This window comes from Spermophilus citellus (genome assembly GCF_964194105.1).
Source record: "Spermophilus citellus genome assembly, chromosome: X".
In the NCBI taxonomy this organism is placed as follows: Eukaryota; Metazoa; Chordata; class Mammalia; order Rodentia; family Sciuridae; genus Spermophilus; species Spermophilus citellus.
This window is the reverse complement of record NC_138190.1, coordinates 91,555,926-91,569,913: the sequence shown is the minus strand read 5'-3', so window position 1 is coordinate 91,569,913 and position 13,988 is coordinate 91,555,926. Positions and strand designations below refer to the sequence as shown.

General features: G+C 31.8%; 1 protein-coding gene across 4 annotated transcripts in view; it reads left to right on the top strand.

The window, feature by feature from the left end:
• DIAPH2 (diaphanous related formin 2) overlaps positions 1-13,988 on the top strand; it is an 813,387-nt gene that overhangs the window by 228,783 nt on the left and 570,616 nt on the right. For all 4 annotated transcript variants that reach the window (XM_081278193.1, XM_081278192.1, XM_081278190.1 and 1 more), the window contains 4 exons: positions 3,272-3,390; positions 5,267-5,383; positions 7,844-7,962; positions 13,836-13,900. In XM_081278193.1, the coding sequence (XP_081134319.1) occupies positions 3,272-3,390; positions 5,267-5,383; positions 7,844-7,962; positions 13,836-13,900 (420 nt within the window). The remainder of the gene's footprint in view (positions 1-3,271; positions 3,391-5,266; positions 5,384-7,843; positions 7,963-13,835; positions 13,901-13,988) is intronic.

Below are 13,988 nucleotides of genomic sequence, written 5' to 3'. Positions count from 1 at the left end.
TTTAAACTGCTAGAATTTATAGTAACATGTGTCATCTTTTACATAGATATTGAAGCTTAAAATATATTAATAGATGAACATTTAAAATTCTCATTTTCCTATCTTATTTTATACACAGTTCTAACAAGAGGAACTCCTGTTTTTTTTTTTTTTCTAGAATATAGCATATTCATACCGACAGATTAGAATAGGCTAAGGCTAATAATATTAACTCTTGGTATGTGGATCAAAAATTATACCTATCCAGAACGACCAACTATTAGGGGAAAATAGACTTATTTCAGTAACCTTTATGATCATCATGATATTTTAGCACAGTCAATTTTTTTCTTAATAATTATCAGGATTTATAAGACAATGCAATTATTTTAATAATAATCTATAAAAATTCATTTTCCAAATTTCGCCTATTTTTGTGGTTATATTTTGGTGTTTGAAGGGAGTTTGTACCTCATTTATATGGAAAGTTAGCTTTTAATAAATTTGCTTTAATAATTTGGAATGATTTAAAATAGTATTTTCTTTTTACTTATGTAACATTGATTCCTTATTTTCTCCATCTGTTCTTTTCTTGTAACTAAGTGTTAAGTAAATCAGATATATGAAAGAACAATGCAGTAAGAAATTGTGTTTATACAATAGGCATGCTTTATCTCTTTTAAAAGATTGACCAACTCGGGGCTGGGGTTGTGGTTCAGTGGTGGAGCGCTTGCCTCGAGTGTGTGAGACAATGGGTTAGATTCTCAGCACCACATATAAATAAAAAATAAAGGTCCATCAACAACTACAGTGAATAAAATAAATAAAATTTAAAAAGACTGACCAACTTATGCTTTTGAAGACCTAATTTTGATTACTTGGTTGGTTATCAGTAATATACTGGTAATGGGCTTTGATTTCCTTTGGAAGCATACTGAATTATAAATACTTAATTATATATTTCAGGGATTCTGCAAAAAATAAGATGCTTTATAACTACCCAGTAGGGTTGTTTAAAAATTAACTGAAGCAAGCTGAGTGTGGTGATGCACACCTGTAATCACAGTGACTTAGAAGGCTGAGTCTGGAGGACCATAAGTTCAAGGCTAGTCTTGGCAATTTAGGGAGACCCCATCTCAAAATAAAAAATAAAAATGGCTGGGATTGTAGCTTCATGATAGTTTGCTTGCCTAGCATTTGTAAAGCACTGGATTTGATCCTCAGCACCACATACAAATTATATATAAAGATGTTGTATATATAAACAAATATTTTTTTTTAAAAAGGGCCGGGAGTGTAGCTCTGTGGTAGAGTGAACTACTACTGCAAAAACAAAACAAAATTCCTAACAAAACCCTAAAAACAACAAAAATCTGAAGCATATTTTTAATATTTTCCAAATTAGTGATAGTGTAATTTCATAATTTTTTGATATTTCACATCTTATAATATAAAACCTTGGTGATACATTTCCATTTTCCTTTATGTGATATCTATCATATCATTTGTACTTCATAAACTTTTTTTATTTCATTAAATATTAAATATTTGGGGATATATCTTTCAAGATTTGACATTTGAAAAGATATTTTATAATTAAGAATAGATGTATATATATGTATGCATATGCATTTATATTAATAGTTCTTGGCCATTATTAATAAAGAACATTTATATATATTGCATTTATATGTGTCTATATTTTTTATATTATGCAATGATATTTAGACAGTCATTTTCACTGAAAATATTTCAGTCATGCAGACTGGTTTCAATGTTTTGTAAAATTTTGATGCTAATTAAATGATATTTTTATTTAAATTTTTCTATTTTTCATACATTTACCTGTGTTCAAGTTTTGTGATGAATGTCTAAGACAATATACTATGACATAAGAATAAAGAAAATTTCATATTATAAAATATGTGAAAGGTTGTTTCTGTAATAATCAGCATACTGGTCATCTCCAACTTCTGCATTTTTTTGAATAGAGTTCAGAAATTAACTCATGATATTACCCACTAATGTTAGGTAATTTTGCATTGCAATAAATCCTCTATTTCCCTTCAAATTGGAAAACTGGTGTCAAAGCAGGGTATTATTAAGAAGGAAACTAAGTGGAGATTCATTTATTCATTACGTATTTTATTTCAGATTATTTAAAAACATTAAACAATATCTTCATATGCTCTATACATAAATATGAATGTTGATAAACATAGGTAAATGTGAATGTATGTTGAATGTTAGAAAAAGAACATCTAAAAATTTCTTATACTGGATTTGGCTTCAGTTATAGCCATTAAATCCTCATTTATAATTGTTCTACTGAATAAAATAGAAACAAGAAATGCATCCCAATTTGTTTTATTTACCTAATTTGAAGTACACCATGCTTGCATTTCCTTTTAGAGTTCAAGCTCAACTCTGAATATCCTATTCCCACTTTCGGTAACACCCTTGAGCATCCACAGTTGTGATTATCGATTTGGGTTTTGAAAGCTGCAACTTAATGGACACATATTAAAAGATATTCCAGGTGATATATATTAAGCCCAACAATCTCTAGTGTGGCATGCTCCCAAAGTTTTTTTATACTATTCTTTTGAAAACTATCAGAGGTTTGTAATGCATGTGCTTAGGATGTATTACAAAAATCTTCAAAGCCCAAGTTGATATTTTGTGATTTGGCTAAGCAAAAATGAAAGGTGGGGGCGGAGGCTAAGAAGTACAGTTTGATAAAAAATTCCTAACACCTTTTTGCTTTAAAAATCACAAAATATCATTTAATATCAATTTGTTTAGACAACTTTTTCACGCCATACTTGGGACTGTTGTGCTTGAATATATCCTTGCATTTGTCCTTTATTAATACAATTGGTCTATATTTGCTTTTTTTTTTTTTTGGCCAGAGGCTATGTGTGAATGTTCTAACTGCATGAATTCTTTTGTGATCTTTGATTAGTTTATTTAGTCAAAACCACAGCATTTATTTGAGTTGTTAGCAATTAGTATTTTTGTTGTTGTTGTTGTAGAAGTAATCGTTAATTTTTTAATGTGAATATCAAATTCGGGGCATGGAAGGAAAGTGCAGTTTATGCAGTGAGGATCTTTTATTTTTAAATAGAAAATCTTTGTTACATTTATTTTCTTTCAGGAAACCAACTGCCTTGGTCAATTTTTGAAATTGCTTATGTGTGTATAAATGAATATTTGTGTTATTCCCCTTATTTTCAAAATTTGCTGTTGTCAAACTTTTATTCATCTGCTAAGTTTTATGTTTATATACTAGGATCTAAAAGAAAAAGAGAACGATGAGCTTGATATTCAGTTGAAAGTATTTGATGAGAACAAAGAGGACGACCTAACTGAATTATCCCATCGTCTCAATGATATTCGAGCAGAAATGGAATATCCTTTGACAACCCCAAAATAATTTTGTGCATATCATGAAAAAGGGATTTGTGGGTAATTTGGGGGACCATTATTAGAATTCTTTTCTGCCAGCCCAGATTGCATCCGTGTATTTACAATGGAATCTTGTTCTGATGTTGTCTTGGACATTTATGCTGAGGAGCTGTTAGACTCTCTTGATGATGTGTACAGACTACATTGAAATCTAGATAGTGGCTCAATGTATTATAGGGATATTCTGCTCACTAGTCTTGAATAGACAAGTATAACTTACATATAAGAATGAGGAAAAGTCCACAGAGTTCCTTTGTGACTATAGGTAAAATGGTTTTTCAATTTATTAAATGGTACTCCAGTGAGAGATATCAGTCCATTGAAATGTCTTATTCTCTATCTGATATCTGTTTTCTTTAGTAGTAATAAAAATATTTAGATACAATAGTAATTGACTCCATCAAGGCTATGTCATAGAAGGATCTGGGTCAAATACAGCTAGATTATAATCTTTCCTTGGCATGGACATGTGAAATGATTTTTGACACAAGACATGATTGTCATAGCACTGTTGGCCATTTGCTTCACATCCATTGAATTTCTTACTCATGGATTCTGGGAAGTTGGGAAATCTTCAGAACCATAGTGACCTTTGAGCTGGACTTTTTCTCAGTGATATGTTCTCTTCCCTGTAAAAAAAACTGTAGTTATATTCCCTTCCTTGACATTCCCAGAGTACTTTGTTTGTTCTGTCTTATTTATGTACACTTCTCTGCTCCTGTGAGATTGAGGGCAGAAATGTTATGTTTCATTTTTTCCTCCAGTGCACCTATCGAAGTCATATAAAGATAAGTGTGTATTTAATGAATAAAAAATTATTATTATGAGGAATAAGTTCTGATCCAAGTTTTAGTGATACATATCTGCACTAGCTTGTCTAATATTAAATGCTTTTTATATCAATTAATAAATATCTTGCTTTTTATAGATTTCCCTTATAACCAAATGTCACTGTATAGCTATTGTTGGATTCATTCTGTAGCCATTTAAGGGACCTTATGATACTTTAACACAAACCTCTTACGTGGGTCTAAGAAGTAATCCATCATATACTTAATTCTACTTCAGAGAAAATGTTGACATTTCAAGTTATTTTTAGGGTGTTGGATTACATCTTGTCTTTTACCTTTATTTTCAATCGATTTTCTAGGTCTTCACTTTTGTTATGAAACTGAATTCATTTTTGAAATGTTTTCTCCTTCACTAAAAGCACCTGCATTACCACTTTATTCCTAAGAAAAATATATTTTAACCTCCTTTGTCTTTACTCTCCTAACTTTTTTCAAACCGTGAACAACAAATGAACACAAATAATAATTTCATATTTAGTATTTTATCTATGTAAAATAAAACTGCTTTTTTGATCTTTTAGTAGTTTAAAGCATGCTCATTTGCCTTCTATCTTATATGGCATTGAAAATACAGTAGTAGTGGTTTGTATGGATAATGTAGGCCCACTTTGAAAACCACAGGGGCATCAAGATAAAATCATTTTCATTGATGGCATTGCTGTTCTAATGGTACCAGCCATAATCTGTACTTCAAAATATAATGAATGAATTATTATTCAAGCTTTTGACAGCCAAGTCGTCTTGGAAATGCTCTTTAGGTCTGATTTTCTGGTTAAAAGATTAAAATGATTCCATAGAATCATTTTCTTTACATAAATATTTAAATACTGGATCATGGTGTTGAAGGTTTAGAAACAGTAATAGAAGTAAAATGGTAAATGTAGTTTTTAAAAAATTAAGCTGCTTTTGTTATGAGTGAAAATTTCATCAAGAATCTTTGATATTTTTTCCTTTACTTACTTTTTTACTGATATGAATGAAGTATATCACCTTCTATATAATATGTTGAAAGACACTGCAGCTGAAAATTACTTATTATCCATTCTGCAACACTTTTTGCTCATCAGAAATGATTATTATATCAGGTAAGAGGAAGTTCTAAGAGTAGCATATTTATAATTTAAAATGGATATCAAAGGAATAGAACCTAGGCAATATATGCATATGTACATACATAGGATATAGGAACTTGACTAGGTAACATTTTTTGTGGGGGGCACCAGGGATTGAACTCAGGGATACTCAACCACTAAACCACATCCCCACATCCCCATATCCAAAGCCCTATTTTGTATTTTATTTAGAGACAGACTCTCATGGAGTTGCTTAGTGCCTTCCTTTTGCTGAGGCTGGCTTTGAACTAGTGATCCTCCTGCCTCAACCTCCTAAGCTACTGGGATTACAGGCATGTGCCATTGCCACTGGCAGTAACATTTTTAAAAATGTATTTAAAATGAGCCAGAAGAGAGATGTACTTATAAAAATGGCATATCCCAGGAATAGAACTGTTAGTAGCAATGAACCCAATTGAAACTACTGACTCTGATGAATTTCCTTTGCTAGATAATGGTAACACAGAGAGGTGAGACCAAAGATTCTAGGACATTTAAAAATCCTGAACATTTTAATAAGATTTTATGATTATTTCTCTTTTATAGCCTTTATATAGTAATAAATATAATTTAATACCTTTAGAAAATATGTATGCAGGGGCTAGGGATAAAGCTCAGTTTGCAGAGTGGTTGCCTCACCTGCACACAGTTCTGGGTTCAATCCCCAGCATCACAAACACACACCAACACCAAAAAAAAAATGCAAATATTTCACTTTTATGTCCATTGATATATTTTTTATAAATGAGTCTGATAATAACCCATGAAGTTAAAAGTTTTAGAATTTGGTAACAGGAAATGTGTATGCAAATCAAAGTTATAAAATGGTTTCTGAATGATGGAAATTATTTATTGTCTACTAACCTTGATCTTATATTTAGCTGTTAATTGTCTTCATATTTTAATTTGCATAAAATTTTGACCACCTACATTTTCTGATTTTTCAAAAACTGCTTGATTAAGGGGAAAGCAAAGGCCACCATGAAGTAAGGTTTGGTTGCAACAAAAATGATGCTTTTAGTTCAGTACAGATCAATAATTTGATATCACAGCATTACAGAAACATAGAAAAAATGTTAAACTATTAAATTATATGCTCTTTTTAAGCAGGAGAGATGCTACTGCATTAACAATGATTTATTGTTTTCTATATTAAATTATGACAGTTAAAGGGATATTGTGTTCTGAGGTGACCAGTTACCTGGGGTAACCATTCATATAAAACTATTTATTTCTCAGTAAGTATAATAAATGACAAGTTGCCCACACATGGTTTCCTTTTCATACTGAGAATATCTCTTTGAGGTAGATGTGTAACAAATACTTTTATTCCACTTGAGATTATTAACCTAGTTTCCAAGAGAACAATTATATTTGCCTTATTTACTCAGAGTTGTCAACTAGACTGGGATCATGATCCAGTATTATTTACCATATATCAAATAATGACTTTGGGGAAAAAAAGCTCCAGATATATAATGTATAATAGTTCTTATTCTTAATCTTATGGCCAGCCTCATAACTAAGGACAGAGAAAAACAAATAGAATCTGTTTGAGTTCATTTTCAAATTTTTTAGTGGGTTGAGAAGCATTTATTTAGGAATGTTTATGTCATGATTTGTCTATAGTAGTACTTATTACTGATTTTCTCTGCTGGGTTTATTAGCCTCTCCAAAATTCTAAATCTTCTTAAAATTTTAATGCAAAAATTGCCTTTTTTATTTCGTAGTATGAGTGTCATCATTTTTTAAGGCCAGAATTACCTTGATAGATTACAGAATCACCAGATGTTTTAAAACCTTTGACACTTTAAACAAATTGGGACTACATCCATGCATATTAAGTGCACATGCTTTTATGAAATGGATCTTTTAAAATATGTTATACAAAAAATCTTTGAAATAGTTTGAAACATCAGTGGCTCAGTACAGTTTTGTAAACTGTTGCATGTATCTTAAGGAAAAGTACTGTAGTAAATTTAAGATGTTGCTTGCCCCCTAATACCAAGAAACTCATCACTTATTGAAATGCAGAACTTGTGCATGCCTACAGTAATTTCTGTGTCCATGGATATAGAATAAAAGGGGTCATCTTTTTCATTAACTTTAGAAACAATAGTTAAAGCCAACAGATAATGTTTTTAAGTATCTTTGAACACAAGCATGAATCCCTGCAGACTAGAACATTAAGTCACCAAGTATTTCCATTTGATTATATCACAATGGGTTTGGCACTATAATATCCAGAGCATCTTTCTTTAAGCTTTGGCATATTTTTCCAAAGGTAGTGTACTGGTTAGAGGGCTTTCTTTCTTTCTTTTGTAATAGCTCTAAGAAAAGACAATTCTTTTGACACACTAATTCTTTTCTTAAGAAAAATTATTTGTACAAGTAGAAAAAAAATTATTCACATATACTTTCTCTCTTTTTCAGGCCACAGTATTATAAAATAATTGAGGAGTGTGTTTCTCAGATAGTGTTGCACTGCAGTGGCATGGACCCAGACTTTAAGTACAGGCAAAGATTAGACATTGATTTTACTCATCTGATAGGTATGGAATATAATCTTTACTGTTCTATGTGCTTTATATCTTCTATATATTGGTACTTTTTAAAAGTAGGTCTCTCATTGAATAACTTCTATTACCATCTGGTGTATCATTATGTCTGTAAGTATCTTATTGCTGTAATTATTAATTATTATGATCATGGAAGTTCTGTCTGTGTGATTAGACCTGTTAACCTATTTGTTAAGTACCAACAGTACTGAACTCAGTTTTAACTCATTGTCCCACAAAAAGGCATTTTATTATAGATGAATTTCTTGCTTTTTAGAAGCATGAAATATTTTAATTTAATATTTTAAATATTTTAATTCAATTTATACTGGTGTCTTTGAAATCATGTGTATAATGGGATATCCTTAGTATTGCTAAAACTTAGTAGATAAAATACTCACTTATTTTTGCAACTTAAGACTTTTTTAGGCTATCAAATAACTCAGTTTGTATTTTCATAGACATTAGAGTTGCCAAAAATTCTGAGGTCTTTATATACATGTATTTGGATTGCTGAGGAAATAACTTTATATCATCCTAGACTGCTAATTATCAGTACTTTGTAGAATAATCTCAGAAGGATCATGTGAAACTTCCCTCATGAAATATGCTATGATATATGGCTTTACAGTTATGCAGTTTTATTTATACCTAATTGAAATCACTATTGCTGAGGTTCAAGCACAAACTCACTTCTAAACAACAGCTGTTGAATGCCAAATATCTATTATTTTTCACTCCATAGCACAGCGCAGAGTTGTTGGAATGTTCAAACATGTATAACTTAATGTTACCATGTATTCTTTTCTGTTTTGAAATGCAATCCACACTTATTGTAGGAATCTTGAGTCACCAGTCACATTACAATTAGTCCCTTTTCAGTTCTGTACATTTCCTTTTGTCTGTTTATCTATGTGCTTGCCTTTCTGCCTGTTCCTCTGCCTGTCTATATGCTGATTTTTCATGGAACATTATATGATGATTTTTTTATGTTAACTTTCAAAATGTGACTTTTAATGTCTGTATAGTATTCCGTTGTATCGACTATCATGATTATTTTAATGAGTTCTTACTTATTGTATATCTAGATGTTTTTCACCTGAATTATAAATGAATCTTCACCAGCATTCTTGTATAAAAATGTTTGGCTCTTTCTCGTTTTTTTCTTAAGATTGATTGCTGTAAGCACGGGTATGAATTTTCAAAGCCAAATGATTTTCAGAAAGCTTGTGTTATTTGCCTTTGGCTCGGCAATGAATGTGAATGCTGGCCTTAGTTCATATTTTTCACTGAGTTTGATAAACTTAGTTTATTTCACATTTTGTTGAGCAAGTCATAAGGGACTATTTCCAAATCCATGTGTTGGCTTATAATCCATTAGGGTCCCTAGTTGGCACACATAATCTATTGCTGATTTTGGATAGCTGTTTTACTGTTCAACAGATATTTGTTTTGTGTAGTGTGTGCCAGGTGCTTACAATTGTATAATGTTTGTGAAAAACATTGAGGATGACAAATGAAAGGATCAATTGAGAGAGGATAATCAGATTCATAAACCCATTATGATCTCATCCACATATCATCACTCTAATTGTGAACAGATCTTTAACTTCTTTAAGTTCCAGCTGCCTCAGTTCTAAAACAGGCAAATCGAATATTTAGGTAGCTCTTGATTAAAGTCCTTTTTGAGAAGCTCATGAATCCCATGAACCTTTAATTAGAACACACATACACACACACACAAATACACACAAAAATTATCAAGTGCTTCAAGAACTCCTGGGAATTCTAATAATTTCTTTTTAAAAATAACTTAGACTGAGGTTGCTAAGATTTCTTCTGATTTCACAATTCTGTAAGTCTAGTATCTTTCACAAATTGGATCAGATTGAATCCTTGCGTTAAAATCTCCTGTGTTAGTTTACCTCAGCATTTCTATGACCAAAATACCTGACAAATATAACTTAGAGGAGAAGAAGTTTATTTTGGCTCCTGGTTTTAGAGTGTTATTCCATTGTGTCTCATCTCATTTCTCTACACTCCAGTGTGAGGCAGTACATTATGAGGGAAGGGCCCAGAATAGGAAAGAAAGTTGTTCCTCTTTTGCCAGATCAAAAGGTGGTGGGGAGGCCAAGGAGTGCAGTGAAGGAGCCATTGGGAAGATGCATGCTTCCAGTGCAGGACCCCATTGACCCATCTCCTCCAGCTATGTCCCACCTGCCTCTGATTACCACCCAGTTAGTTCATCCAAACTAGGATGGCCTGATTAGGTTACATCTCTCATAATCTATAATCATTTTACCTCTGAACAGTCTGAACATTCTTCTATTATTAACATTCTTCTATATATTCTTCTATATAACATTCTCCTACTATTACCTATTAAGGTAGAAGTATTAACATAGTTTGGAGTTGGGGAGCCTCATATCCAAACCATAACATCTCCAATGCCTTCCTATTCAAATTTAAAGTAAAAATCATTTCCAAGTATGGCTAACACAGCATGGGTGTGGCCTTCCCCTTTGACCTAAGAACCTAGTGCTTTTCTTCTTTGTTGCTTTGCTCCACACACACATTTAAAAAAAAAAGAAAGAAAAACTGTATTGAGATAAATGTGACATAATGAAAAATACCTATATTCTAAGTATTCAATCTGACAAATATTGAGACATGTATACTTAAAAATCATCAGAAAATCCAGATAATAAACATCACTATTACTCATTAATGTTTCTGCATACTTTTTTTTTTCAAGAAATGCTGTTGGGATTTTGATTGGCATTGCATTAAACCTATAGAGAACTTTTGGTAATTTCGCCATTTTGATAATGTTAGTTCTGCCTATCCATGAACAGGGTATATTTTTCCATCTTCTAAGATCTTCTTCTACTTTTCTCTTTAGGGTTCAGTAGTTTTCATTGTATAAATCTTTCACCTCTTTTGTTAGGTTGATTCCCAGGTATTTTATTTTTTTTGAGAATATTGTGAATGGAGTGTTTTTCCTCATTTCCGTTTCAGAAGTTTTGTCGCTGACATACAGAAATGCCTTTGATTTATGCGTGTTGATTTTATATCCTGCCACTTTGCTGAATTCATTTATTAGTTCTAGTAGTTTCTTTGTAGACCCTTTTGGGTCTTCTAGGTATAGAATCATGTCATCTGCAAATAGTGATAATTTAAGTTCTTCTTTTCCTATTTTTATGCCTTTAATTTCTTTCGTCTGTCTAATTGCTCTGGCCAGTGTTTCGAGAACTATATTGAATAGAAGTGGTGATAGAGGGCATCCCTGTCTTGTTCCAGATTTTAGAGGGAATGCCTTTAACTTTTGTCCATTCAGAATGATGCTAGCCTGAGGCTTAGCATAGATAGCTTTTACAATGTCAAGGTAAGTTCCTGTTATCCCTAGTTTTTCTAGTGTTTTGAACATAAAGGGATGCTGTACTTTGTCAAATGCTTTCTCTGCGTCTACCGAGATGATCATATGATTCTTATCTTTAAGTCTATTGATGTGGTGAATAACATTTATCAATTTCCGTATATTGAACCATCCTTGCATCCCAGGGATGAAACCTACTTGATCATGGTGCACAGTTTTTTTGATGTGTTTTTGTATTCGATTCACCAGAATTTTATTGAGGATTTTTGCATCTAGGTTCATTAGAGATATTGGTCTGTAGTTTTCTTTCTTTGAGGTGTCTTTGTCTGGTTTCGGAATCAGGGTGATGTTGGCCTCATAGAATGAATTTGGAAGAGCTCCCTCTTTTTCTATTTCCTGAAATAACTTGAAAAGTATTGGTATTAATTCTTCTTTAAAGGTTTTGTAAAACTCCGCTGTATACCCATCCGGTCCTGGGCTTTTCTTGGTTGGTAGTCTTTTGATGGTTTCTTCAATTTCATCCATTGATATTGGTCTGTTCAAATTGTGTGTATCCTCCTGACTCAGTCTGGGTAAATCATATGACTTAAGAAATTTATCGATGTCTTCACTATCTTCTATTTTGTTGGAATATAGGTTTTCAAAATAATTTCTAATTGTCTTCTGTATTTCTGTAGCATCTGTTATGATATTGCCTTTTTCACCCCGTATGTTAGTAATTTGAGTTCTCTCTCTTCTTCTCTTTGTTAGCATGGCTAAGGGTCTGTCGATTTTATTTATTTTTTCGAAGAACCAACTTTTAGTTTTGTTAATTTTTTCAATAGTTTCTTTTGTTTCAATTTCATTGATTTCTGCTCTGATTTTAATTATTTCTTGCCTTCTGCTACATTTGCTGTTGTTTTGCTCTTCCTTTTCTAGGGCTTTGAGATGAAGTGTGAGCTCATTTATTTGTTGGTTTTTTCTTTTTTTGAGGAATGACCACCAGGCGATGAATTTCCCTCTTAAAACTGCTTTCATTGTGTCCCATAGATTCCGATATGTTGTGTCCGTATTTTCATTTATCTCTAAGAATTTTTTGATTTCCTCCTTTATGTCTTCTGTAACCCATTGATCATTCAGTTTCATATTGTTGATTTTCCATGTGATGTAGGATTTTTCCTTCCTTCTTTTATCATTGATTTCCAGTTTCATTCCATTATGATCAGATAAAAAAAATATGGAACGCTTCACGAATTTGCGTGTCATCCTTGCGCAGGGGCCATGCTAATCTTCTCTGTATCGTTCCAATTTTAGTATATGTGCTGCCGAAGCGAGCACTGTTTCTGCATACTTTTAATCCCTCCTTTTGCCTTCTACCTGTCCTTATTCTAAGAAAGCCACTGATCTCTCATTACTTTCTCTTACTAGTATCATTTTCTAAAGTTTTAAAAATTTTGAAAATTTGTTCATCTTCTAATATTTTATATAAATAGAAGCACATAGCATGTACTCTTTGATTCAATATAATTATTTTAAGATTTATCCTAATGTTGTATTGCATGTATCAATAGTTCATTCTTTTTTATCACTGAGTACTATTGCAGAATATGGATATATGAAAATTTATTTGTACATATATTTGTTGATGATCATTTAGTTTCCAGTTTTTATTTATTATAAATAAATCTGTTATGAACATTCATATAAAAGTCTGGGTACAGACATATTTTCATTTTTGGGGGTGGGATTGAATACATAGATGTGGAATGGCTAGGTATTGTAGACTTTTTATGTATTTATGAAAGATACAATTTTGCCCCAAAGAAATACATTCATTACTTATAGCTTGAAGTACTTGATTGGACCTGAGAAGTTTTAAGTTTGTTTCCCTATGTTCATGGCACATTTTGTACCATATTAAAAGTTATTTTAAATTGTTCACTGGAAAGCATGAAGTAATGAATGTGACTCTTGTCTCCCCCCTTCAGCATTCTTTGAAGGATCATCTTGAGTCTTTATGATCGTAAATTTGAGATCTTTGCCACCTGTTCACCCAAAGTCAAATACAAATTTTTTTAACAATTCTATAATTGTATAAGTTGAAACATAATTAAATATCTTTATAACAATGATAAGTTAGTCAGATATATTTATAGATGCTTGGTTTTGTGCTTTAGAATGCCATCATTCAATTCAGTTAGTTTGACCAAGAAAAGTGTCATGTTTGTTTGATATATGGTATAGGTTAGTTTCTCTTTAATAGCAACTGGCATAGAAATGATAGTGTGGGGTTGGTGTTGTAACTCAGTGGAAGGGTGCTTGCTTAGCATGTGTGAGGCATTGGGTTTGATTCTTAGCACCATGTATAAATAAATAAATAAAATAAAGATCCATCGACAACAAAAAATATTAAAATGAAATGATAGTGTGCATAGAATTATAGGCTGGCAGCTACCTTTGGGCTAGAGATCTCATGTTATAATTTCTAATTATTTCTGATAAATCTTACTAGATTCTTGTGTGAACAAGGCAAAAGTTGAAGAAAGTGAACAAAAAGCAGTGGAATTTTCAAAGAAGGTAAGGCTTATAAAATATTAGCCTAATTGTCAAATTAATCAGCATGTTGTCTACTTTGTTTCTTTATATGAAATCTGATAACTGTTGT